Genomic DNA, 25502 nt, shown 5'->3' on the forward strand with positions numbered 1-25502 from the left:
TCAGTTTCCCCAAACAAAAAGCACTGGGAATAACGGCCTTTTCTTCCCGCAGTGCTCTGCTCCCACGCATACTCCATTACACTTCACCTGAGAGCATCCTGCTTCTCGCCACAAAACCTCCCAGACTACTGCCCACTCTAACCCAAAAGCATTCCCAGTTTCAATCTGTTCCCAGGGGGTCTGGTAGCATCATGAAGAAAGCCTTGGTCAGACACTCGAATGTCTCTGTTCTCTTATTCAGGCCTTGTTTACCTGCATTTAATGAGGATGGAGGCCTAGCAGCCCACATTTATATAATCTGCGGGGGGCAGGTGAGAGGTGCAATGGAATTACCATTCGAGGGGGCAGGGAGTAAGTGGGCTTTTTATCAAGGGACACACAGCACCTGGAATCTTGAATCTGGGAAGGCAGGGGGTTTCCCAAGCATATTCAAGCTCAAGGTGAGGAAGTTCCCCCACCTCCTCCCTCCAGTTCTGGTGCAGCTGGACTGTCCAGCCACCAGATCCAGTTGACCTATTGGTCCCCTTGGAGTCATGCAATGTTGCATTCACTCCGCCACAGCATGGGCGCCTCCTCCTTTTTCTGCCTCACAGCCCACCCCCAACCCTCACCCCTAAGGAGATGGGGAAGTGGCCCGGTCACAACGCCTCCTTTGCCCAGAGGTGATAGCCCAACAACCCAAAGCAAGTCTGTAGCTTTGTCATGAGCTCCCTTTGCTCTGCTTACCTGCACGGGATGCAGCCTGGACTTGGTGCTTCCTATCCCTTCCACAGTCGTCACGGCAACATGGTGCAAGGAGCAGATGGGGGCCAGGCAGGCATTGGCAGAAAAGTGGCTGAAACCCCAGATTAAGGTCATTCCATTGTCCATGCAGGCCATCAGGATGGACCTGACTGAGTGCAGGGCCTGGGAGACTGTGATGCTGTGTCATTTCTTTCCACTCTACATTATGTCCTTTTCTCTTCTACAGCTGTTCTTGACTCTCCACCCAAGACTCGGACCGAGGAACAAAGGACACTCCCCCTCGCCCAACACCCACCCCCGGTGAGGCCTGAACCCTCCTGCATTTGGGGGTCAGGCAGCAGGGCACCCTATGCCTCCCAGCTGGAGCAAGGGAGCCAGGGTCACTTTCAGACGCCTCTTACTCAGCCCGACCCTGGAGTCTGAGTTAAGGGGAAGTTTTTGGCAGGTGCCAGACCCAACACGTGCTCCTCTCTCTGTAGGGCCCTTCCCTCGCCTCTTCAATTTTAGTACCTCCAGGCACTTTTGCTTTCCTGTTTTCACCCACCTCTACCTCCCCCATTTCTCAAGGGACATGAGATACCAACCCCTTAGAGCGTGCTTATATCCATTCCTTTATCCATCATTCATTCACTTGATCTGTTATTGATTGCCAGCCATACACCAGGCACTCTACTGAGGGCTGAGAAGTAAAGGTGAATAAGATGAAATCTCTGTTCTTTAGTCATTTGCAGTCAACCAGGAAATAAGCCAGTGTGAAGGTGAAATTTAAATATCTTATTATCGGTGCTGAGGAGGGCTGTGCACAGGGCACTATGGGACTAGCTCAGACAAAGGGCACCTAACACGTTTAAGAGATCAAGAAAGCCTTCCTGGAGGAGGTGGTATTTTTCCGAGTCCTCAAGACAGCAGTGCATTCTCAGCCTCCCAGAAGGAGCCATGTACAGAAGTCCTGGAAGAAAGGATATTCAAAAAGACTTGGAAAACAGCTTACGCAAAGACCAAGAGATTAGTGGGAATGGAATGTTAGTTGTTCACAATTGTCTCTGCAGGAGGGACTAGGATGCACTGATGAATGGAGTGCTGGGCCCATGGAGAGAAAGAAAACTGGAGAGGAAAGGTGGGGTATGTTGTGAAGGGCTTCGTGTGCTAAGCAAAGAGATTGGACTTTATCCTGGGGGTGATGGAGACCTGTTGAAGGATTTCATGGGATGTGAAATGAGACTGGATTTTAGAAAGGTCACATACACATACACTCACATGCTCGCTCACTCACAAGCTGACTCCTGCTTCATAGTCCGCACATGGGCAATAAGCCAGCAGGAAAAGGATACATGATCTTGTTCTGGAGACGATCATACTTGGAAAACATCACGGTGCAAGCTCCACAGCCCCCTTCTCCACAGCCCAGCTTGGTCCCGCTCAGCCCCACTGAATGGTCAAGGGTTAAGGAACACAAACTCAGAGAAAAAGCGTCTTTGCTGGGCTGCTGGGAAGTACTGGGCAGAGCTTCGAGTGTAGAGTCATCCACTGTCACACACAGGCCCCTCCACTAGGGAGGCAGCAGACCGACATGGCCTCCTCATCAGAGAGGCTGCACTGACCCCAGGAGGCAGGGATGGGGCCATGTACTTGACCAGGACTTGAATACTAGAAACTTTTCTTGGTGTCATAGTCTTCCAGGCATGGCCTTATAGCCCCCCAGTCCTGTGATCTCCCTAGGCAAGAGAATTGGGCACCTCAAAATCTGCGCATGTAGACAGCTGTCACACCCGCCCAGCAGGGTTGCCATGAAGTCACTCGGACCAGAGAGAGACGTTGATCTGTTCTGGGATTTGCTGAGTCCCAGCTTTTTATCCTGAACCTTTGAGGCTGATGAAATACAGTCACCCAAATTAGGGCTGGGCCTGGCCTTTTGAATGTCCAGTCCATAGGATATGTGAAGGGAAATTAAAATGATAATATTTTTGAGGTCAGAGACCAATATTGGAGCCATGTCTTACACATGCTTGCAGAAATAAATAATCTGATACTTTGCAGGCTCACTTCTGTGAGTGTAGAAACAATCCTTTGTTGTCCCCAAATATGTCACTGGGATCAGCCACTGGATATTCTTGCCTCTGGGAACAAGAGGTCAGGATGAGCATTGTCCTGACAACAGACCCCGGGAGAGTTTCCAGTACAGGTAGCAGTGAAGAGCATGGCTCTAAGCTTTAGTCTAGGTTGTGCCAATGTTTGCCCAGAATGCACGAGTGAGGAGGTCCCTCAACATGTGCAGACCTCACTTCCTCCTCTGTCAGAGGCATTGCTGTGGGGACCAGTGAGATAACCCACAGATATCACCTTGAACTCCCCCTGGACATAGTAAGTGCTCATTAAATGTCAGCTCCTGTTATATTTTTGTTATTGTTTTTGTTCCAGGGTCTCAGAATATTTTCCTACCCTGAAAGAACAAACATTACAAGGGCTCATTACAAAATATGGGGATATAAAGTACAGCATAGGAAATACAGTCAATAATCCTATCTAATAAAGAGGAAATATGCTAATTGACCCTCACGCCATTGCAAAGTTAGCAACGCCCACAGCCAATAAGGAGGGAATATGCTAATTGACTGCCCCGCCCTCAACAATGGCAGAACCCACAGCCACAAATGGTGGCGCCCAGTTCCCTCAGCCCCACTGGGGTGCCTGCCTCCAGAGTCCCCCAGCCCCCTCAGCCCCCCAGCCACCCAGGGCTGGCCCAAGGCTCAAGTAACCAGGGCCAGCCAAGGCTTGCGCTGCCAGCAGTGGCAGCAGCAGAAGTGTGATGGGGGTGTCACCTTCCCCTGGTCGCCGAGTAGCGTCCCGCCCCTGAGGGCTCCCGAACTATGAGAGGGGCCAGGCCTGGCTGAGGGATCCCCCCTCCAGTGCATGAATTTTCATGCACCGGGCCTCTAGTATTGTAATAACTATGAATGGTGCCAGGTAGGCACTGGAAATATTAGAGGGGAGGAGGGGAACACTTTATAAAGTATGTGATTGCATAACCACTATGCTGTACACCTGAAACCAATCCAAAATAATATTAAATGTCAATTGTAATTGAAAAATAAATAAATAAAATCTTTACAAGGTTTGGGGGCTCTTACTGGCACCCTCCCCACGCTCAATGAAGAGCAGAATCTGAAATCCCTGTCAGGTGTCCCCTGCCCAAGCCTCCCAGCACTGTCATTTCCACAATGGGTGGCACCTCTACATAGTTCCCCACCTCAGGCTTCTCTTCTCCAACACACACTGCTTCCTCTGACTTTCTCTCCACCTTCTCTGAACTGGAAACTTTCCCCAGGAAGCCCATTTAGGTTGCAGGCAGAGATGGGCTGAGGATGGTCCGGGTCCTCTGAGAGGGAATGACCATGAAGCTGGCCAGGGCTAATGAGTGCCTATGGGAGCTGCTTGTTTTGCAGGCCCAGGGTCAAACCTTGGTTTCACTAGAGTCTTCGCTGAAAGAGATCTTAAGGAGCACACAAGAATGATCTTCCTATTCAATAGCTGAGAATTGCAGACCCAGAGCTCAAATGACTTCCCAGGGTCACACGGCAGCCAAGTGCGGCTAGAATGCAGGTGTCCAGAGCCCCAATCCAGTGCTCCTGCCTCCACACGCCACAGCCTCCCCAGCAGTCACTAGGAAATGACATGCAACCCGGAGAAGGAGTCCCACCAGCCCGCCCCCTCACCCCACTCCAAAGTCAGGATACGCTTTCTTCTCAGGTAGGCCAAAAGGGTTGTTTCTGGGTCTGCATTTTTCTCCACCACCTACAAAATAACAGAAAAATATATCATAGGTGTACTTAGCCATTTTCTTACTGAAAAAAAAATTGTTAAAGTTAATGGGGATGTGTTAAATATCTTACAAAAACTAAAGGGCTTTCTCTTGAAAATTCCATCAGAATGAACATATTCACTACAAGCCAAACTACGTATGTGCTGACATCCTCAATCCTAAGGTTCTACAGTAGGACCCACCACGAGCACTTAGGTGTTTCACCTGCCGTGCTGGGCTGACCGAGGCAAAGCCCTTTCTAAATCAAACATGTCACCTCATTTCCAGCTGCTGATCTGTGAATGCCAGGGACAGCTGAGGTGGCAGTGTGCAGGCTCTGGGTTTTCCTCCTGGGGTGTCCACACTTGGACAGCGGAGAGCCAGTCCATGGACCTGTGCTCACAGTGGAGTATTGTGCTCACTGGGCTATCACAGTCAACAACATTAACACCTGTCAGAAAAGGAGAACTCTCCAACCAAAGGGCCACAAATGGGATTTCCAATAAAAGGGAGGAGGTTGTCTACAGAGCGAAGTGCGCATTCTACAGACACAGTGCAAATTTTCAGAGGAAATCCATGGAAAAACATTTCATGCCTCCTCACACATGATCAAGGGTGAAAGGGTTTGGGTGAGTGGGGTGGTTAAAGGGAGAGAATTTGTGATGAGGGTTTCTGTAGAGAGCCCTGTGGTATGACTTCCACACCTTCCTAAAGTCAGGAGAGAAGTATCTGCTCGCACCTCACACATCGTGAGGGGGCTTCCATAGCACCATGCAGGAAGCTAGCGTGTGACCTTTGCAGTACTGGGGAAGCGGTGGTCTGGCCCATCTAAACAGCCAGAGGCAGGCCTACCAGACAGCTGAAGAAGCAGCGTCAGCGTTGGGATTGGGGTGCACTCCCAGAGTTCGGGAGAGCAAAGCGCGTGAAGTGTTGACCATGGATGGACCTAATGGAGGCCATGCAAAATAGAGAGACAACGAGAGAGAAAGAGAGGCGGGGAGGAAATTAGGGAGGGAGAGAGGAAAAGAGAGGGAGAGAGAGAAAGAGAGAACTGTTTAAATCATTCTCCAAAAAAAACAACTACAGGTGATAGGACCTCCAACAGAGTCTGTGCAGAATGGACCTCCCAAACTGGAGGCTGAGAGAGAACAGCGGCCTGGGATGAGCGCAGACCCCATGTCAGAGCTCCCAGTGAATGTGCCCCTGGTGGGAAGCCACCTTATCCCAGCACCAATCAAATGGAAACCTTCTTGCTGCCCCCACCTCTGTCCTGAACTGAGACTGTGTTTGGCAACTCAGAAATGACCATAGGGTTTTTTATTAACCAAAAGTAGCCAAAGAGGTAACAAAATGCCAGAATTTGCCTCTTGAATCAAGTTTGAGGGAAAGGGAAAGATAGGATGAATTTTCCTTTTTTATTATACCCCACAGCTTATTCAAGGTCCTGGTTACAAAGTTTACAGAGAAACTATGCCTTTCCTCTTGGAGAAGAAATCATAAATGTACAAACTAAAGATCCCCAGCGCCTGTTCTGTAGACGGATGTAAGGGCCTTAGCTACTGTCTTCTCCCCAAGTGGGTCCTTCCTCCTTCCCTCCAGCTCTGCTTCCGTCACATCACATCGGTTCCCTGCTCTGCCTTCAGTGACCTGCAAGGTCTCCCAGGTTCCTTAGGCTGTCTGTCAAGGCCCTTTTCAATATGTCCCCCATCTTCATTATCAGCCTCCCCGCCCCCCAAACTTTCCCTGCCAAGCTGGTCTTCGTACTCCAGTGAAAACACACCATCTACCTTCTGACTCATACGTCTTCAACCATTTCACTCCTCTTCCATCTGCGTCTTGACTTATCAGAAGACCCTGGACACCTCCCTAGTAAGGCTTTCCATATCACCCCAGCCACAAGCCCACCTCCCTGAATTCCAACAGAGAATGGCTGTGCCACTCTCAGGGCCTGGCTGCAGGGTTTGCCCCCAGAAAACCCCATGGAACCCTCTCTCAATGGGACGCCAGTGGGTATCCCACAGGAAAAAACACTTTGTGGGGAAGGGGGCTTAGGAGACACTGGATTAGGCAGATTGTTTTAGAAAACCTCAATCACCAACACAAATAATGGCCAAAATGGGTTTATACTCCATTAAGTAAAGTTAAAACTCATGAGTCTGAACTCATAATTAATAAAGAAAGAAACAAATGGGAGAGAAGGGAAACTTTTCTTGGCAGAAGAAAACCAACTAATAAACATGACTGGCCATCTTATAACCTGCCCCATAATTGATCCAGTTGAGAATGATTAACATTAATGGATAATAAAACGAGTGTGAGTGTAAGTTTGATAATGAGATATGTACAGCCTCAGAGTAACTTCCTACATATCATTTACTAATGATAAAGGAAGCAAGAGTAACCTGACAGCTCAGAAACCTGAGCACCACCTCACCCAAGGAGCAAGTTCACACCCACTAACATGGACACTGACATGATATCCTTCCAAGAAGGTCGCACCACTTATCTGGAATTCCCGCCCACAGTGCAGACTCTGGATGGAATTATTAGGAAGCATGACACAAACTCAAAATGAGGAACATTCTAAAAAACAACTGACGTGTTCTCTTCATAAACATCAACGTCCCAAAAGACAAGGAAAGCTAAGGAACTGTTCCAGATTAAAGGACACTAAAGAGACTTGACAATTAACTGCAAGATGCAATCCTGGGCTGGGGCGGGATGGGGGAAGTCAGGAAGGACGTCACTGGACGTCCATGAAATAATGTTGCATAAAATCTATAGATTTTAGATCATAGTATTATGTCAACACTAAACTTCCTGATTTTTAAAATCTATGGTTCTGTTATAATATCGTTATTTTTAATTTAAGGGATAAGAGGGTATGATGTCTGAAATTTACCCTCAGATGATTCAGAAATAAAATGTTATGATTTATATATTTAGTTCAATTATTTACATACATAATAAGTATATATTTGTGTACTTATAATACATATACCTATATATCTATGTACATGCCTATAAATACATACATATATATGGAGAGAGAGAGAGAAATAAAATACAAATGTGGCAAAATGTTAACAGGTAGGAAAAGTCTATTTAATATTTCTTTGCATCCTTCCTGTAACATTTCTGCAAACTTAAAATAAAAAGTTTAAAAAATAAATTTCTTTGCCAGAAATTTATTATTATTCATCTATTCATCTATTCATCCCACTCACATGAACTAGGCACCTATTTTGTGCCAGCCCTGGGCTGAGTGCTTTAAGAATATCCAAGAAGGGTATCTCATGGGGATAGTTTCCTGTGAAATACATTTTGGAATATATTACTTTGCCTAACCATAATCCACCTCTGCAACTAGTTCATAAACTCTTGAATGGCAATGCCTCCAGCCCATGTACATCCACAAGCCCAGGGCTGGGAGGAACTTGCAAAATGTCAATGATGTGAGGGAGGGAGAGAGAGCGGCTCGAGTCACTGACACTGACTTCTTGTGGGGGGATCACTATTGGACACCTTCAGCTGCACCCTACATGCTAAACCTCCCTAGCTTCCTCCAAATGCCACAGTCTCCACTAAACGAGAGCGATTGCTCCGAAAAGCAAGGATCCTACCCTCCCAAAGGACTATCACTACAATAGCAAAACCCTGGGCAGCTCTTTCCCTTCCACTCTGACTTCCGATCAGAAGATGTGAAAACAACAGCCATCAAGGCCCATCACCTCCACAGAAGGCCCCCTGGGTACTTGATGGTTGGTATCTTACATCCTCCCCAGGACCCCAGCTAGTGAAGCAGAGGGAGAGTAGAAGGCTCACACTGAAGAGTGAGTCACCAAGTTCTGGCCCCTTGTTTGATAACGTCTGTGTATAATGTCCTGTAACAAAAGGTCTAGAACATTTGGGACTCCACCTGGGAATACGCTTACTCACACCTGCCTGAATTTGTTTGGGGATCCCTTGGCTGGGTCTTATTTTTAGAGTACTGCTTTTACGTCATCACTCATTGCACTGCCTGTCCTCTTCCCAGCGGTTTCTCAAACATGGGTATTCATCACCAAAACTGGCCATAATAGGTGGTAGGGTTTGATGTGACGATACCATCTACACATTCGAAATTGCTTTCCTCAAGTGAAAATAAAACTCATGAGGAAGCAATTTTTTCCAAGCCGGATTTCCCTTCAAATGTTCCAGTGCATCGGGGCAAACAATGTGTAAAGAACAGAAGCTTGTACTGACGCACAGGAATTGATGGCTCAATAAAAAAATCAACTTTAGAGGGGGCGTGGCCTTGGAAGTCATTAAGTCCAGCTGCTCATTCAATGTAAAAATTGCTTAGAACAATCCCACAGAAGACACCCTTCTAGAAAGCCAATTCAACAACTGTTTCTTAAATCTCTACAGTGTAATTGCTGAATGCAATAAAATTGTTGGAAATATTGGGTGCAAAAGTCCTACTGCCACCAACGTGGAAGCTTCGCCCTACCTCTTGGTTCGCTGCCAGATGCCAATCCTGGAAAGAAACTGGCACGGAGAGACAACTTTGAACCCAGAAGGGCATGGCTGACCCCGCTCCCCTGTGCCTCCCGGTGACTCCACTCACTGAATCCACAGCCCCTGGAGCACTGATGTTACGGTAGCTCATGGAATTTTCTCCACACCCTAACACTTAAGCACTAGATGTCCTATGAAGCACAGTTTAGTTCTTGAAAATTACTGGGAAAGTCACCCTGTTTTTCTTCTCAAAACTGCCAATACAACAAAACAAATAAAATTGCCTTTTGGGGGGGCCCACAGGCACATTATTCACCCACATGGTCACATGGCTATTTTCAATGTGCAACAATTTCTCTTACTGTCCCATTCATTCCCAACTGAGGAACTAAAGCAAGTCAGCAGCGGTGTAGGGAGGGCAAGATGAAGATGGAGACAATGTAATGTGCTTGCACCCTCTCTGTCTACACCTACATTACAATTTGCAAAGGTCCTCATCCTTCCAGTGCTGCAAGGACATGGTCCCCATGTCATAAGTCCCCCTCTGCCCCATCCTACCCTCACCTTCCCTAGGTCCCTGGCCACCCATGAAGATAATCCAAATGGTCCATTTTTATCAAAGGGATTTGCAATATTAATATGTAGAACTAAGGGCAGGGGCAAGGATGACCTTCATGAAAATAAATGTGTCTGCCACAAGATGTCAGTATATGTATTCCCACAAGTTAGCTGCTATATTTCCATACATGAAATATCAGAAGCAAAGGCTGCGTACACCTTATATCCTGATATTAGCAAGAAAACACCTTCCTGTTCCTTCCCTCGGTAAAGACATCAACAGAAACCTTAGGACATATTTGATTAAATACAGAAATAGAAGTGTGGTGGATGACCTCCAGTCTCACCTAGAACCCTGTCCTCCCTTCTCAGCTTCCTGCCAGTGTGGGGTGGGTGGGATGGGGGAAGATCACAGACACTTCTCTCCTCGCTTCCCTGCCCCTTATTCCTTTGCCCCTTGAGTATCTATCTTGACTCTGTTCTAGCCCAGAGAAGGTCTTCTTTCCCCAAAGTCACCCCAAACGCAGCCACACCTTTAAAGGGAGACAGAGAGAAGAGAACACGAAAGAGAGAGAACAGCCTCTTCCACAGGACACACAGCCCTTTCCAGGGAGCAGGGAAGCCAAAGCAAAGGTCAGCTCCTGCTTACCTTTTTGCCATTCACAAAGAAAACCAACTCGTCCGCTGTCATTGTCAACAGGTGGGGCCCCTGAACTCCAGGTACCTCACTCCCAAGAGGCAAGGGCAGTTATCACTCCTCTGTCACTTGAAAAGTACGCCTCCCCAAAATAATGAGACCAAGTAGGCCAATAGGAGGGAACCAGCGTACAGCCTCAGGGAGTAAAGTTCCTGGCAAAAGCCACCAGTTTGCATAATCAAGGAAAATGAAAGCGATCATTCACAAGCAAATCACACCCCCAACACCTGTGTCATAGAGCACAGAGGAGGACAGGGAATCAGCAAGGTTATCAGCCTTGGTAGTGTCTCCATGGTTTTAGGCACTGCCCCGTGGAACCTGCTTCATCCTCCCACTGGCTGAACACAGAGAAGGGGGAGGGGCCATTGTCAGAGTCAGGGCAGAAGGTCTGACTCACACCCTCCTTGTCTGCACTTGATGTTTCACCATTTATAGTTACAGCGACGCAGACTCAGCACTTACACGCAGGGCTCATCCTTCTGGAGGAATATGGAGGTCACAGATGTGGTGCCCAGTGATCCAGATGCAAAACCTGGCATTGGACCTCAGCCAGTTACTTATCTCCTTCAGAACTCTGCTGTGCTCACCCTCTAGGGCACACCAATGACTCCAAAAGCAGAAGGCTGAGGGACATATGATACATTTTGGAAGCGCTTTGTTAAGTTGCAAAGAACTAAAATACTGATTACTAATGCTGATGTATACTCAACAACACAACAAAAATAATTCAACAACTGTTTCTTAAATCTCTACAGTGCAATTGCTGAATGCAACAAAATTTTGAGGCTTTTCTTTTACTTACGTATCTCAGGAATATGCCCTTTATATGTCATCAGAGTAACTCATAAAAATATTTCGTAATACCAAATAAATTGAAATGCTCACACTACCTAGTCATAGGCCAAGTTAGCTCGGAGCTGAAAACCTGCCCTCATCCAGTATTCATTAACTCCTAATGTAAACACATATGCACATTGCCCACCTGGGCAGCACCAATGAGCTCTCTGCAGTCTGGCACCCAAATGCCCCTACCAGTCCATACACACACACACACACACACACACACACACACACACACACACACCAGCATTCTCTCTGGTCTCCTTTCATTCTAAAAGGACCCACACAGTTACTCAAACAGCCCTTGGAAACAGGTAACTTTCCCCATACTCCTGGCAAGCTATGTGGAGTGGGGTGGAGAGAAAGGAGTATTAAGCAGAAGTGCCTGGCACAGCAGCAGCTTAGAGAAACGGAAGACTACAGGACAACCGTGTTATCCACACAGGCGTGTCTCCCAACCACAGCCTTCATGTAAGCAGGAGATGAAATTCTATTTGTAGGGTGGCCACTCATCCCAGTTTGCCCCCCACCTATCCTGGTTTTAGCACTGAACCCCTTCAGTCCGGGGCAAACTATGTTGGTTGGTCACCATAAACCAATGATTCTTAACTGGGGTGGGCGAGGATTCCCAATCTCAGAAGCCATTCGGCAATGGCGGGGGTTGTGTTTTATTGCTATGACCGGGAAGGGTTGCTACTGGTATCTAGTAGACAGAGGCCAAGGATGCTACAAGACACTCTGTAATATACAGGACAGCCCCAACAACAAACAATTATCTGGTCTTCCATGTCAGTAGAGCCAAGATTGAGAAACCCTGCTCTAAAAGAAAGAAGGAAAGAGGGGCTGAGCCTGGGGTGGTGTTTGGTAATGGGTGACTTCTCCCTGACCTTTCGCCTCTGTGCTGGAGCGGCTTTTCCTCTATTCACTGATCCACCCAGCTATCCAAGCCCTTTACTTCCTAGCCAGTCTCTACCCAAAGTCCCAAGAAACTCTCAAGGTAAAGCGGGAAGGCTGAGGCAGGGCCTCAGGTTTGATGTAGGTAGACTGGCTTGAATATTAGCTCTACCACTTCTGTGAGACCTTTGGCAAAAATCCCTCTCTTGGCCTCAGTATGCTTATCTATGGAATGGGGGCGACTATACCTACTTGGTAAGAATCACTGTGGTGAGAATTAAATGGGACTTAGGTTAGGCGTGTGACTCACAGTAGATGCTCAGTGCATACATAGTGATTTACTTGTCCGCCGTCTGCCAGTCTTCAGCCTCTCAGAGATGAAGTTCCCCTTTACCGGGAATCACTGAAAAAATGAGAGCAAAATACATTTTCAAGAAGGACTCATGCTGTCTCTCATACTTTATTTCTGTAATAATAATTTATTTCTATAATACTGAGATTTAACCAAAAAAACCCTTTAAATTAGTATTACTTTTTATTCAGCAAAATATTTGTGACCATTTTTTTCTCTGTGGTTTTTCCAGATGTTATAAATTAGGGGAAAACAGTCTAAAATAAGCTTCTTTTTTTTTTTTTCCACAGATGATGCCCTCCTATATCTGTTTTCAATGTTGAATGAATTCCCAAATTTGGGCTGAATTAATGGAATTCATGGTCTGGGAATAGGCCAACTATAACTTACATTACATTCACTTACCGCACTTTTCAAAAGAACATGTTGCTTTATCATTTGCACCGCGTTGGTAGACGAGGTCCCAAAGTCCATGGAAAAGTCAGGTAAGCCCTGAGGCCCCCTGGACACAAACAAGTCTTCCTCTTGGAACAACACTTTCAGGAAATCACAAGAGATAAGAAGAGTAAAAATGCTGTGAAGAGCCAAGTCATAACTTCTGGCATAGTGAGCTCTCTGGGCCACGCATTCCCTGGAAGAAGTGTTTCAGAAAAGCGCTCGAAGGTTCTCTGAATGCCTGGCCAGGTCTGGTGCTCTGGCAGGTCTCGCTTCCCACGGAGGTCTCAGGGCCAGCCCTGTGCTGCTCACTCCCTCTCTCTGCACCCAGATGTGCATCTGTCTGTACCCTACAGGTGTCCTCTGTTCACTTACAACAAACTTCACTTGAACCCAGTCGGCGTGGCTCAGTGGTTGAGCATCGACCTATGGACCAGGAGGTCACGGTTTGATTCCTGATCAGGGCACTTGCCCAGGTTGCAGGCTCGATCCCCAGTGTGGGGTGCATAGAAGGCAGCTGATCAATGATTCTCTCGTCATTGATATTTCTATCTCTCTCTTCCTCTTCCTTCCTCTCTGAAATCAATAAAAATGTATTTTAGTAAAAAAAAAAAAAACTTTACTTGAGAAGGGAAAAAAAAATCACATTTCATGGTTCAGACTTTTCTTAATTTTCTTGCCAAAGACCTGATTTTCTTCCTACACATGCCCATTCTGGACGAAAGATTTCGCCACATTCTCAGAGCATCACTGCCCACCACCCAAGTCCTCCCTGGTTCTCCAAACATCCAGACTATTAACCAGTCCTAATGATAGCTCTTGACACCTGAAGAGCATTTCATTGTGCATGATGTGATTTCATTTGATCCTTATAAAAGCCCCGCGGGATAGGCCGGGAAGTTATTCTTATCTTTCCTCTCCAGACACGAGAGGCAGACAGTTTGACTTGCTATCTGACGGCGAGTGAGTGTCAGTTTCTACATCTGTCACCCACTCAGCAGCAGAGAAGTCATCTCTCTGGTGGCTCTTCACTAACTATGGAGCGTGAACCCCCAGGACTGTGAGCATAGCACTCAGAGTCTTTCTCAGCCCGGCTGAAATCCAGGCTTCTGGTTAGTGAAGCCCCTAAGACCAGGAGCAGAACCATGTTTCCAACTATATTGCTGGTGCCCAGCAGAGGGCCAAGTCTATAAAAAAAAAAAAATCAAAAATGCTTATGAGCTTGGCTGGTGTGGCTCATTGGTTGAGGGTCAACTTATGAACCAGGAGGTCACAGTTCGATTCCCCTTCAGGGCACATGCCCGGGGTTGTGGGCTTGATCCTCAGTAGGAGGCATGCAGGAGGCAGCTGATCAATGATTCTTATCATTGATGTTTCTATCTCTCCTTTTCCCTTTCCTCTCTGAAATTAATAAAAAAATATATATTTTTAAAAAATAAAATTTTAAAAAATGCTTATGAGTTGAGCCCACAATACAAGGAACAAATGGATTTCAGAAATGTCTAAGCCTCTGCCTTTTACCAAATGTGGAATTTTCTTCCATCATTCCACATATCAACACCATTGAACTTCCCTCACCAGCAACTTTCTTTTTATCATTGATATGAGGTAACCAACCGGTATTCCTCAACATAAAGGTCACATTATTACCAGGGAGGAAATCAACCCCTGATTGTCTACATGCATCTGGGAAGTAAGTTCCTTTAGAATCAAAAAGGGATAACTCAGAAGTGGACACAGCATCAAATCTAAATGGATGTGAACTTCAGCCTGAGTTAGTGCTGCAGACATATAAAAGCTAGAGGAATAGAAAAGGCCCAGAAGCAAATTCAACCCCACTTGACTGGTCTTCTTCTGTTATATTTTTTGAAAATGTCTTTCGCATTCAATAAGCTCTCGAACTCCAAGGTCATTTGTGGTGATGACAGCGTGGGTTTGTCTGCACACAAAGTAAAGTCTCTCTTTCCCATCTGAGCTGCTCTAGCACAATTGGGGAAGAAGAGCCTTTACTTCTTCACCCAAAGATCAAGTCATGTGCTCTGTAGACAATACGGCCCAATGAGTAACCATTGAGAAAATTCTTTTCACAACTGTTTGCAACCCCTATCCTCCTCCTCTGACTTTTTTCTTATTAATCATCTGAGATATTATACCATGACCTCACTTATGTATTTATGATCTCTTACCCTGCACCCATTAGAATGTAAGTGTGTAAGATGTCTCTGCCCCACAAATATCCATACCCTTCTTCTCTAGTGAAGAGTTTCTGCTGGGAAGTCACTGCCCAGCCAGGAATGACATTTCTCAGCCGCCTTCTACCTGTAGAAAGCCGTATAATTGAGTTCTGGTGAATGTAATATGAGAAAGTGCTGTTCACAATGTCACAGCTCCCATTCTCTCTCTCCCACAGTTGGATGGCTAATGTCAATGCCCAAGTGGACCTTGGAAGCCACACAATGAAGACAGCAGAGCTTCCATCAGCCAAAGTCCTTAAATAAATACAGTAATCTGAGCACTTCCCTCCCCCACTCTTGTCATGTATTGGACTTTGTAGGAGCAAGAAATAAGCTTGCATTGTGTTTTCTCACCAAGATTTCTGGATTTGCCTGTTACAGCGTCTAGTATTACATTCACTAATATATTAAGTTCCCCAAGGGCAGAGATGTTTATTTGTTTTCTTCAGTGCAAAACACAGTGTGGATATGTTAGACAGAGTACTTATTCAAGAAGTATTTATTAAACAATGAATGAATGAATGAACGAACAAATGAATGATAGCAGTGACAGAACGTAGTTCCAGTTAAAGGCAGGGGAGCATGGCTCAGATGTCTGGCTTGACCCACATGCAAAGCTGCACGTGCAAAAGATATCACTGAGGATCCTGGGCTCCTAAGCAGAAGACAACTTTGGTCTCATCCCTAAGTCCTTGGTCTTAAGTGTCTCCATCCCCACACTCTGCATGAAGGATGAGCTTTAGAGCAACTTCTACACTAGGTAATAGTCATACATTAATTCATTCACCAACTTTAGGAGACTCCGCATGTCTCGGGCACTGTGCTGGGCATTGATTAACTATAGGGTGGGTCAGAGAGGCTTAAAGAGCACCCTCATTATACCTTATAGACAATTCATGATCCCTGAGCCAACACTGTGGAAACTGACCCAAGTGCATCACCTTCTCTCCTAAATATCACTGCTCCCCTGAGGAAAGATGCAGATGCCAGCTTATAAATTGATATCTTTAAAATAGTTATCATATGAAAACTCGAGAGCTTCTTTCATACCTCCCACAGCTGCCTCCATAGTTTTAAGACAGTGGCCTCTACAAACTCAATTCAGAATGCAGAAATTTACAGGAAGATCACCTGCTGTTCCTGTTCTAATTTTGTCCTTGTACTAGAACACTCTCCACAGGAACTTAGTGTTATTAATACTGTTATTTGCTTTACTTTTCTTTTAAAAAAGAAGGAACCCCTTATCTCCAGGGGGAGGGGGGAGTCCATTAAACCACTTTCACAATCTGAGGCATACAGTCCAAAAAGAAAGCATAGTCCCCAAAGTGATTAGGGACAGAGAGCAAGCTGGACACCTCAGACCTGTTCTCTAGCATCTGTTCAGTTTTCCCAACACTCAAGGAGAGGAAAAGGAAAATGAAGTGACCTTCTGCATAGAGTCTTCCCTGCTGCATAAACCCTTCACTGGTGAACTTGTCCAGCCTGGCCACTGCTGTCCTCCATTGATGGGACCTTCCCTTTCATCGTTGGTTGCACTTTTGGAAGAGGTCTACCCCTCTCTCCAAAACCTTGAAGGCTAGTTGATCTGTGGCACACGTTGATGAATATTTGAGATTTTAGCTACTCGTGAGTAACACCAAAATTTCATGACATGATGTTTGCCATTTTTCTGAAGCAGGAATTTTAGTCTCATTAGCCACAACGCTGCACCCATGACACAGCACACTGAGCAAATCTTGTTGAGCAACTTAAGGGTATTACTTATACTGTTAGCTTTATTTTCGTGCCTTTTTTGATGACTGGGTACATTTAGACAATCACATTTTCTTACTGATCTAGCAAGTAATTTTAAGCTCTCTTAGAAGAGTATATAGTTCTATAAACACTGCAATGAGAGTCCTCCACTCCTGAGGCTAGTCTAAGGGTCAAGGCTATAAATCACCTCCATAGTGGAGACATTTGGAAAAGGACCTAGATTTACAAAGCTGCTAATATGTGCCAGTTTCCTAGCCTGGGCATTCTGTATGGATCTCCTTCCTTTCCACAATACCACTATGAGATAGAGATCATTTCTTGTTTTATAGAGGTGGAAGCAGCTAGGCTCTGAGAGGTTAAGTAACTCACACATCTGGGGAATCGATATTTGAACCCAAGTCCCTCTGATTCTAGAATCTTCTGACAGCAATCTTCTGGCAAGTGTGGTGCTCCTATAAAGTCATCCCAGCAACGCTGAATGGGAATATAGGCTTTCCTTAGCTAGATACCCTGCCACACACAATGGGCAGAGGAGGGACCACTTTATTGGCAAAGGATTCACTTAATGCTGAAGAGGTATCAGCAGTAAGGAACTCTGGCCTCGAGAGAATCAGAGGAAGGGGAGTAGAGAGCAAAACAGAAAGGAGGCTGGTGTGGGGCCCTGCAACCTGTCGCCTGAAAAACACAACAGCGATGATTTATGTCTCTGTTTTCACTCTGTAAAATGCTTTGAGGACAGAGATTATCCAGTGAGCAGAAATGGGGTTTCTTGGGAAATACTGTGATCTAAAATGAAATAGAGTGTAAAATGTTATAGGGAGAGAGAAGAATGAGACGGTGGGAAGTCAATACAATCCTAGCTGTCACCCATCAGACAATTCGGAAATTTGGGGATCTAGGAAAGGGCCCAGGTCCCAGCCTCACTCTGCCAGGAAAAGCAAATGAAATAGAATTTGTGACTCCTGCCACCTCTCCACCCGCACCACACCCCACCCACGGATGTGCAGAGAAGAGGCAAGGCAAGATTTATTCTTACAGGCTGCTCAGCACTTGAATCTGGACCTTTTTCTCTCAGGAGAATCAGGAGGCTTCAGGACAACAGTTCCCCTTGGTGGCTTGGTAGCTCCCTGGAACACTGAGGGACCGTGAGCCTGAATGGGGAGGGCATTAAAGCTGCATAATGACCCCTGTGGACCTGAGCAGAGATACTGATAGACTTAGACAAAAGCAAGCAAGAAGGGAGGCAGAAGACCCAAAGGAAGGAATAGTAGGAGTGGGTCCTAAGGATTATGAACATAGACTGGCAAGCATAGTTACCTCGGGGACCATGCCATGGCCTCTTAGTGAAGTCCCCACTCACTATCATTCTTGGCTGTCTTCTAGCTCCGGGTCAGTAGCCAAACCAGAAGTGTGAACAGTCCTCAGTGACCTGGCAACTATAATGTTTTAGTCTTGATCACTATCAGTGTTTCCACCGTATTAAATGCCCTCTATTCATCCTCTCTATCTTATTATCACCATTATTCCGAGAATCTCATATGGAAGTAGGAATGGGGGAACCAAGAATTGTGTAAATGAATCACACAGCTCCAATAGCCATGTCTGGGTGCCAATGAAGTAGCAGCTAGAAGCTCCTGGACAAAGGCATGAAGTACCTTGCCTGCAGCTAAATGGAAGTGCTTCAATGGTCAGTCTGTGAGCAGAGCTTGTGAATTTGTGTGTGTTTTTTAAAAAACCCACACAAAAAAAAACTTCTTCCTAGGCAAAATCCCACCAGCTCTGCCTTTGTTAAGAGCAGACAGAGGTCCCATTGGCCTGGTCTAGAGACTTTTGGCTACAAAACATTAGGTTGAGATGAAGCCATGCAAAGAGTTCCAGTCTAGGAGACAAGAGACTCAGGTGACAGCCAAGGGTCAGCTCCTCCCTCTAACCCTTTCAGTAAGACCCCTTCCCATCTGTAAAACGCCATGGACCCCTCCAGGTCTGACATCCCAGGGTATTCTGGTGTGGAAAAATACTTGGACTTTTTTTTCCATTTTTTCCAGAGGCAAACCCTACCCCAAGTGTGCAATGGCCCTTTTATTCATGTCCTCTGAGCCTCACCCATCTCTGAGGACATGGGTGTGCCTTGTCACAGGACAGTCTCCCTTCTAATCCATCATCGGTGTAGCTGGAGTGTTAAAGAAAAAGAAAACACTATCAGATGACGGAAGTGTTCTAGTTGATTTTATGCTTCTCATTTTCATGTATGTGCTTAGACCAGTAATTTCTAATATAAGTATCCTGAGTAAACTTCTCCTTAGTAAGCCTCCGAAATATTCATAATGTTTAGTGGCATTACAAAATACATTGTCTGCCTGATACTCCTGTCTACCCTGCGCATAGAGTGGACTCGCTTAAAAGATCCACGGATAAATTTGGGATGGGAATGGGGGGGATGAGGACAAATATGTGATACCTTAATCTATAAAGTAATTTAAAAAAAAAAAAAGATCCACGGATAAGAGATGGCTGATCACAGTCCCACCTTGAGGCCTACACAGAGGTGACCCTGCCCTGGACCAGCACTTTACAGGTTATGGAATAAGCTCATTGCCAGTCCAGGGACTAGATAAGGAGCCAGGCACTCCCCTGGCTGAGGCTCCTTTGTTTTAGATCTTGGTTGATTTCAGTAACTGGCCATTTGAGCTACTTGGTTTGTTGCTGTTGTTTTCTCTCATCATGCTTTCAATTTCGGCTCTTATGTTTTAAACTCACCAATAAAGAATGAGCCTACAAAACACTAGGCTCCCCTACCTTCGATCCCAATAAAAGCAGAACCCCAGGCTCACAGGCTCGTGCCCCATCCTTCCCCCAAGCCTGCGATGTCACTGTGTGGGCCCAGGTGAGTCATGTAATATCTAAGTCCTGTAGGTAATAGCCTTTTTTTTTTAAGTTTCCTCATGGTTTTTGCTGAAGGATGTTTTGCAATTACAATAAAAAACACGGCGGGGGGGGGGGGGGGGGGCGCGTTGACCTCAGAGGAAAGGCAGCACAAGGCTGCAACTTTTGCTCTCCCACAGAAATTTCAACAAGTTAACCATCTATAATTCAACAAAGAAAGCACAGCATAAACAGGGATAATTTGTGACAACAAAAACATACAAGGGGAAGAGGGAAAGGTCTCAACTGGCTAAGAAAGATGAAGATCAGCTGCACTCAAAAGAGAAAAAGCTACAGTAATATGCAACTTCATTCTTTATAAACCTAATGGTAACCACATACAAAAATCCCCAAACCAGCCCTGGCCAATTTGGCTCAGTGTATAGAGCATTGGCCTGCGAACTGAAGTGTCCCAGGTTCAATCCCGGTCAAGGGCATGTACCTTGGTTGCGGGCACATCCCCAGTAGGAGGTGTGCAGGAGGCAGTTAATCAATGTTTCTCTCTCATTGATGTTTCTAACTCTCTATTCCTCTCCCTCTCCCTTCCTCTCTGTAAAAAATCAATAATATATATATATTTTTTTAATCCCCAAACCAGGACATATAGCTTTAAAAAAAAAGAGGAAAGATATATGGAATACCTCCAAACAAAAATAACATATAAAAACATAAAGGAAAAGAACCAATGGAGGTACAGAGCTACCAGGCACAAAGCTAACTGATAAAATGGCTATAGGAAATTCTTATACATCAATAATTATCCTAAATGTAAATGGTCTGAATTCACCAATAAAGAGGCACAGAATAGCAGAGTGGATCAAAAATAAAAACAAAACCGATCATATGCTACCTATAAGAGACACATCTAATCAGCAAAAAGAAAGGTAGATTCAAAGTAAAGGGTGGAAAATTATTTTCTAAGCAAATAACATCCACAAAAAAAGCAGGTATAGACATACATATATCTGACAAAATAGATTTCAAAATAACAAGAGACAAAATGGACATCAAGAAACATAACACTGCCCAGCCAGCATGGCTCAGTGGTTGAGCTTAGACCTATGAATGAGGAGGTCACTGTTCAATTCGGTTTAGGGCTCTATTCCCAGTGAGGTGTTTGCAGGAGGCAGCCAATCAATCTCTCTCATCATTGATGTTTCTATCTCTCTCTCCCTCTCCCTTTGTCTGAAATCAATGAAAATGTATTTTTTAAAAGAAAACAACACTTTTTAATATATATGCACCCAACCGGGGAGCATCCAAATATATAAAACAACTATTCTCAGAACTAAAGGGAGAAACAGATAAAAACACAATCATAGTTTGAAACCATAATACTTAATTGATAGCTCTAAAAAATGACTGGGTCAAAGAAGAAATAAAAGATGAGATCAAAAGATAGAGAGAGACAAGTTTATATCATTACAGGCCTATCTCAAGAAACAAGAGCAATACCAAGTAAACAACCTAATATCGCATCTTAAAGTACTAGAAAAAGAAAAACAAAAGCAACCCAAAGTCAGCAGAAGAAAGAAATTAATAAAAATTAGAGCAGAATTAAATGAAATAAAGAACAAAAAGATATACAAAAAATTTAATAAAACCAAGAGCTGGTTCTTTGAAAAGATTAATAAAATCGACAGACCCCTGGCTATACTCATTAAAGAAAAAAAGAGAAAGGCCCATATAAACAAAATCAGAAATGAGAGAGGATAAGTCACCACAGACATCACAGATATGCAAAGGACCATACTAGAATATTATGAAAGTCTATACGCCACCAAATTCAATAACCTAGAAGAAATGGATAAGTTCCTAGAAATATATAACCTTCCAAAACTAAATCATGAAGAATTAAAATATCTAAAGAGACTGATTGGAACAACTATCCGTGAGGAAATTGAAACAACTATCAAAAGCCCTAGCCCAGTGGTCGGCAAACTCATTAGTCAACAGAGCCAAATATCAACAGTACAACGATTGAAATTTCTTTTGAGAGCCAAATTTTTTAAACTTAAACTTCTCCTAATGCCACTTCTTCAAAATAGACTCGCCCAGGCTGTGGTATTTTGTGGAAGAGCCACACTCAAAGGGCCAAGAGCCGCATGTGGCTCACGAGCCACGGTTTGCCAACCACGGCCCTAGCTGATTTGGCTCAGTGGACAGAGTGTAGGCCTGCAGACTGAAAGGTTCTGGGTTCGATTTCTGTCAAGGGCACATACCTTAGTTGCAGGCTCCTCCCTAGCAGGCCCCAGCCCTGATCATGGCTCATGCAGGAGGCAACCAACGATGTGTTTCTCTCACATCAATATTTCTCTCTACCTCTCTTCCACTCTCTCTAAAAATCAATGGGAAAATATCATCAGGTGAAGATTTAAAAAAACAAAAGTCCAGGACCAGATGTCTTCACCAGTAAATTCTACCAAATGTTCAAAGAAGATTTAAAACCTATCCTTCTCAGGCAGCGGGGCAGGGGGGGTGGGGGGGGGAGGGTCGGAGGGGAGAGGGGTGGATGGAGGTGGGGAGTCAACTGGGGAAAAGGGAGACATGTAATAATGTAAACAATAAAAAAACCTATCCTTCTCAAACTCTTCAAAAAAAATTGAAGAAGAGATAATACTTCCTAACACATTCTATGAGGCCAATATAACCCTGATACCAAAACCTTGCAAAGATAACACAAAGAAAGAAAACTACAGCCCTGGCCAGTTTGGCTCAGTGGATAGAGCGTTGGCCTGCAGACTGAAGGGTCCCAGGTTACTCTTTGAATGTATCAATAATTTGAAATATAAAAAAATCCAAATAAATAAGTTTGTATGAAAAGAAACTCTAGTTTTTTATTTTACTGCCGCGCTTTGTAAAATCTGGGATATTTAAAAAATTAAATCCCGAGTAGAATAAAGGAATCGAGAAAAAAGCAAGTGAGTGCAAAGGGTAAAGAAAGAAAGAAAGAAAGAAAGAAAGAAAGAAAGAAAGAAAGAAAGAAAGAAAACTACAGACCAATATCTCTAATGAACACAAAAATCCTAAACAAAATACTAGTAAATCGAGTACAACAGTACATCCAAAAAATAATACATCATGATCAAGTGGGGCTCATTCCAGGGGCACAAGGATGGTAAAACATATGTAAATCAATCAATGTAATACATCACATTAACAAAAAGGGATAAAAATCATATGATATTATCAATAGATGCAGAAAAAGCATTTGATAAGATACAATATCCATTTATGATTATAATATTCAATAAAATAAGAATATTTTTATGGTTTTTATTATGTTGAGGTACTTTCCTTATATTCCTCAGCTAATAGGAAACCACTGTGGAAAGCATTCTGGTGAGCCCTCAAAAAATTAAGAATACAGCTACAGTACGAACCAGCAATTCCACTCCTGGGCATATACCCAAAAAACTTGAAATCACGTATTCACAAAGATATATGTACCCCTATGTTGACTGCACATGATTCACAGTGGCCAAGACATGGAAACAAACAAAGTGTCCCACAATAGAGGACTGAATAAAGAAGATATGGTACCTGCTGGGGTGTGGGGGTAGCCGGGGAAAGGTCAATGGGGGAAAATGACACTTATGTAATACTTTAAACAATAAAAAAAAAATTAAATTTAAAAAAAAGAAGATATGGTACATATACACAATGGAATACTACTCAGCCATAAGAAAGGATGAAATAGCGCCATTTGCAACAAAATGGATGGACCTTGAGAACATTATGCTAAGTGAAATAAGTCAATCAGAAAAAGCTAAGAACCATATTTGGGATATAAAACTGAAATTCATGAACACAAACAGCAATGTGGTGGCTGCCAGAGGGAAGGGGTTGAGGGTAGAAGGGGTTCCTCATATAAGGTGACAGGAGAAGATTTGACTCTGGGTGATGGACACACGGTGCAATATACAGATCTTGTAACATAGAAACCCATGCCTGAAACCTATATGTTCATGTTGACCAATATCAATCAATTTAATAAATAAAAATAAATAAAACCACAGGGCTGGTCCAACCACAAGATTGGTTACTGATGGGCTGAGACCCACACACAATATATTTCCAGGAAAATTCATTGCTCCATGTCTATTTCCATTGTATTGTAGGTCTACCTCTATTATGGCATATAACACAGAAACCAGATCTTACTTATTTTTGTACACCCAGAACACATACTAGATAAATATTTGCTCAATGACCTCTGCTTAGCTGTAGAGTGCTGAAGGAAAGGGACCGGTAGGATTTGTTAAGTCTGCTTCCCTTCCAGCCAGAAGTGAGAGTCATCTTACTCTTGTGCTTATTCTTATCATCTCTCTTCTCCTTCTTCCTTCCTCTTCACCATCATTGTCATGATGCACTATGCTTTACACAATATTATGGTTCATTTGTATATATCAATTCATGGTATACTCATAAATATATGATATCATAAGCCCCGTCTTCACCTGAAAAAATAAGTTCTGAGAGTGAGTGAGGAGCAGAGTTTGAACTTGAACCCCACGTTTTAATTCCAGAGTCAATGCTCCTTCACTCTACTGGATCCCCAAGATTTTTTCTTAAGCGTACACATTGTTCTCAGAGCTGAGAAGATTGCATAGACTGGAAACTCACCAAGGCAGAGATCTAATCAACACTGGATGACAAATAAGGAAGCAGGGAGGAAACCTTCAACATTAATGAAAAAAGACAGCCAAAACCAACAATGAAAATCCAGGGATGAAGGTGACTTCACTTGAATAAACCCCAGTTACCAGAATGCTGGTTAGACTGGAACTTTCCAGAAAACAGAAGATCTTATGGGAGTTTCTCATGGTTTGAAATTCAGTCATGCGCAATGATTGCAGGGTGCTCTCATAAGGAATAGTTCAGAAGGGAGTTGAAAAGAATGTTTACTAAGGAGATGAATTGGTCCACAAATGGGCAAGTGAAGACTACAAGGAAGGGAAAAAGGGACAGGCAGGAAAACCGGTCTGGGCAGAGGATGAGGAAGAAAGCCAAGAAATAGCTGAAATAAAACCAACCCCAGCCAGAGGGAGAGTGAGCTGGGCACATCTGCTCACCTGTGTGTCCTCATAGTTTCTATGGCATGATGCCAACTTAACTATACTGTGTCAGGTGAGTCAGATCTGACAAAGAAGGAGTCAGACCCTGGGGTTGTCTGCACCTCCTCCATCCTGGAGAGCCAAGATAATCTCTTCTCACCTCCCTTCTGGTAAGGAGCAGCTGGGCTGCTGGAGCAGCTGTCCTTTCCCTCCAGAAGGTCCCACAGGTTCCCCTCAGAAAGCCAAAGTCCCCACACTCAAGTCCCTCTCTGCTTAGTCCTAGGGTAGGGCAGATGTTGTTCACTTTTACATTGTGTGGGAAGCAGCATGGTGCTGTACTGGCCTTTGTAGAGTGAGATAAGAAATAAATTAGCACCCAGCTCCTGTCAGTAAAGGCCAGTTGTCCAGAATATAAGGATATGGTATGAGAAGCAGACATCAACTCCAAGAAGCAGTAATTGGCATGTCCTGATTAAAGAGCCCAAATATGCTCCCATTTTTCACACGCCTAGCACCTGCCTACTGCCTCAAGTAAGGGCCCAGAGATCCAGCCCTTTTTTACCAGCATGCACCGAAAAGAAGGGACATGTGGGAGAAGAGGGAAGGAAGATGCTGTTTCTCTACAAAACTTAACATAACTCAGCCATGTCATTCAAATTCCCACCAACAACTAAGGCCCAAATGACTAAGGCAGGAACAGTGGGTGGTGACACTG

The 25502-nt window shown here is 44.4% G+C and overlaps 1 protein-coding gene across 1 annotated transcript in view; it reads right to left on the bottom strand.

The window, feature by feature from the left end:
- XDH (xanthine dehydrogenase) overlaps positions 1-10292 on the bottom strand; it is a 59429-nt gene extending 49137 nt beyond the window's left edge. The window contains exons 1-4 of the mRNA XM_054728521.1: positions 10251-10292; positions 4479-4536; positions 2076-2172; positions 727-835 (exon numbers count right to left, since the gene is read on the bottom strand). Coding sequence (XP_054584496.1) covers positions 727-835; positions 2076-2172; positions 4479-4536; positions 10251-10292 — 306 coding nt within the window. The remainder of the gene's footprint in view (positions 1-726; positions 836-2075; positions 2173-4478; positions 4537-10250) is intronic.
- Between the last annotated feature and the right edge of the window lie 15210 nt (positions 10293-25502).

Source organism: Eptesicus fuscus, chromosome 16 (assembly GCF_027574615.1).
Source record: "Eptesicus fuscus isolate TK198812 chromosome 16, DD_ASM_mEF_20220401, whole genome shotgun sequence".
Classification (NCBI taxonomy): Eukaryota; Metazoa; Chordata; class Mammalia; order Chiroptera; family Vespertilionidae; genus Eptesicus; species Eptesicus fuscus.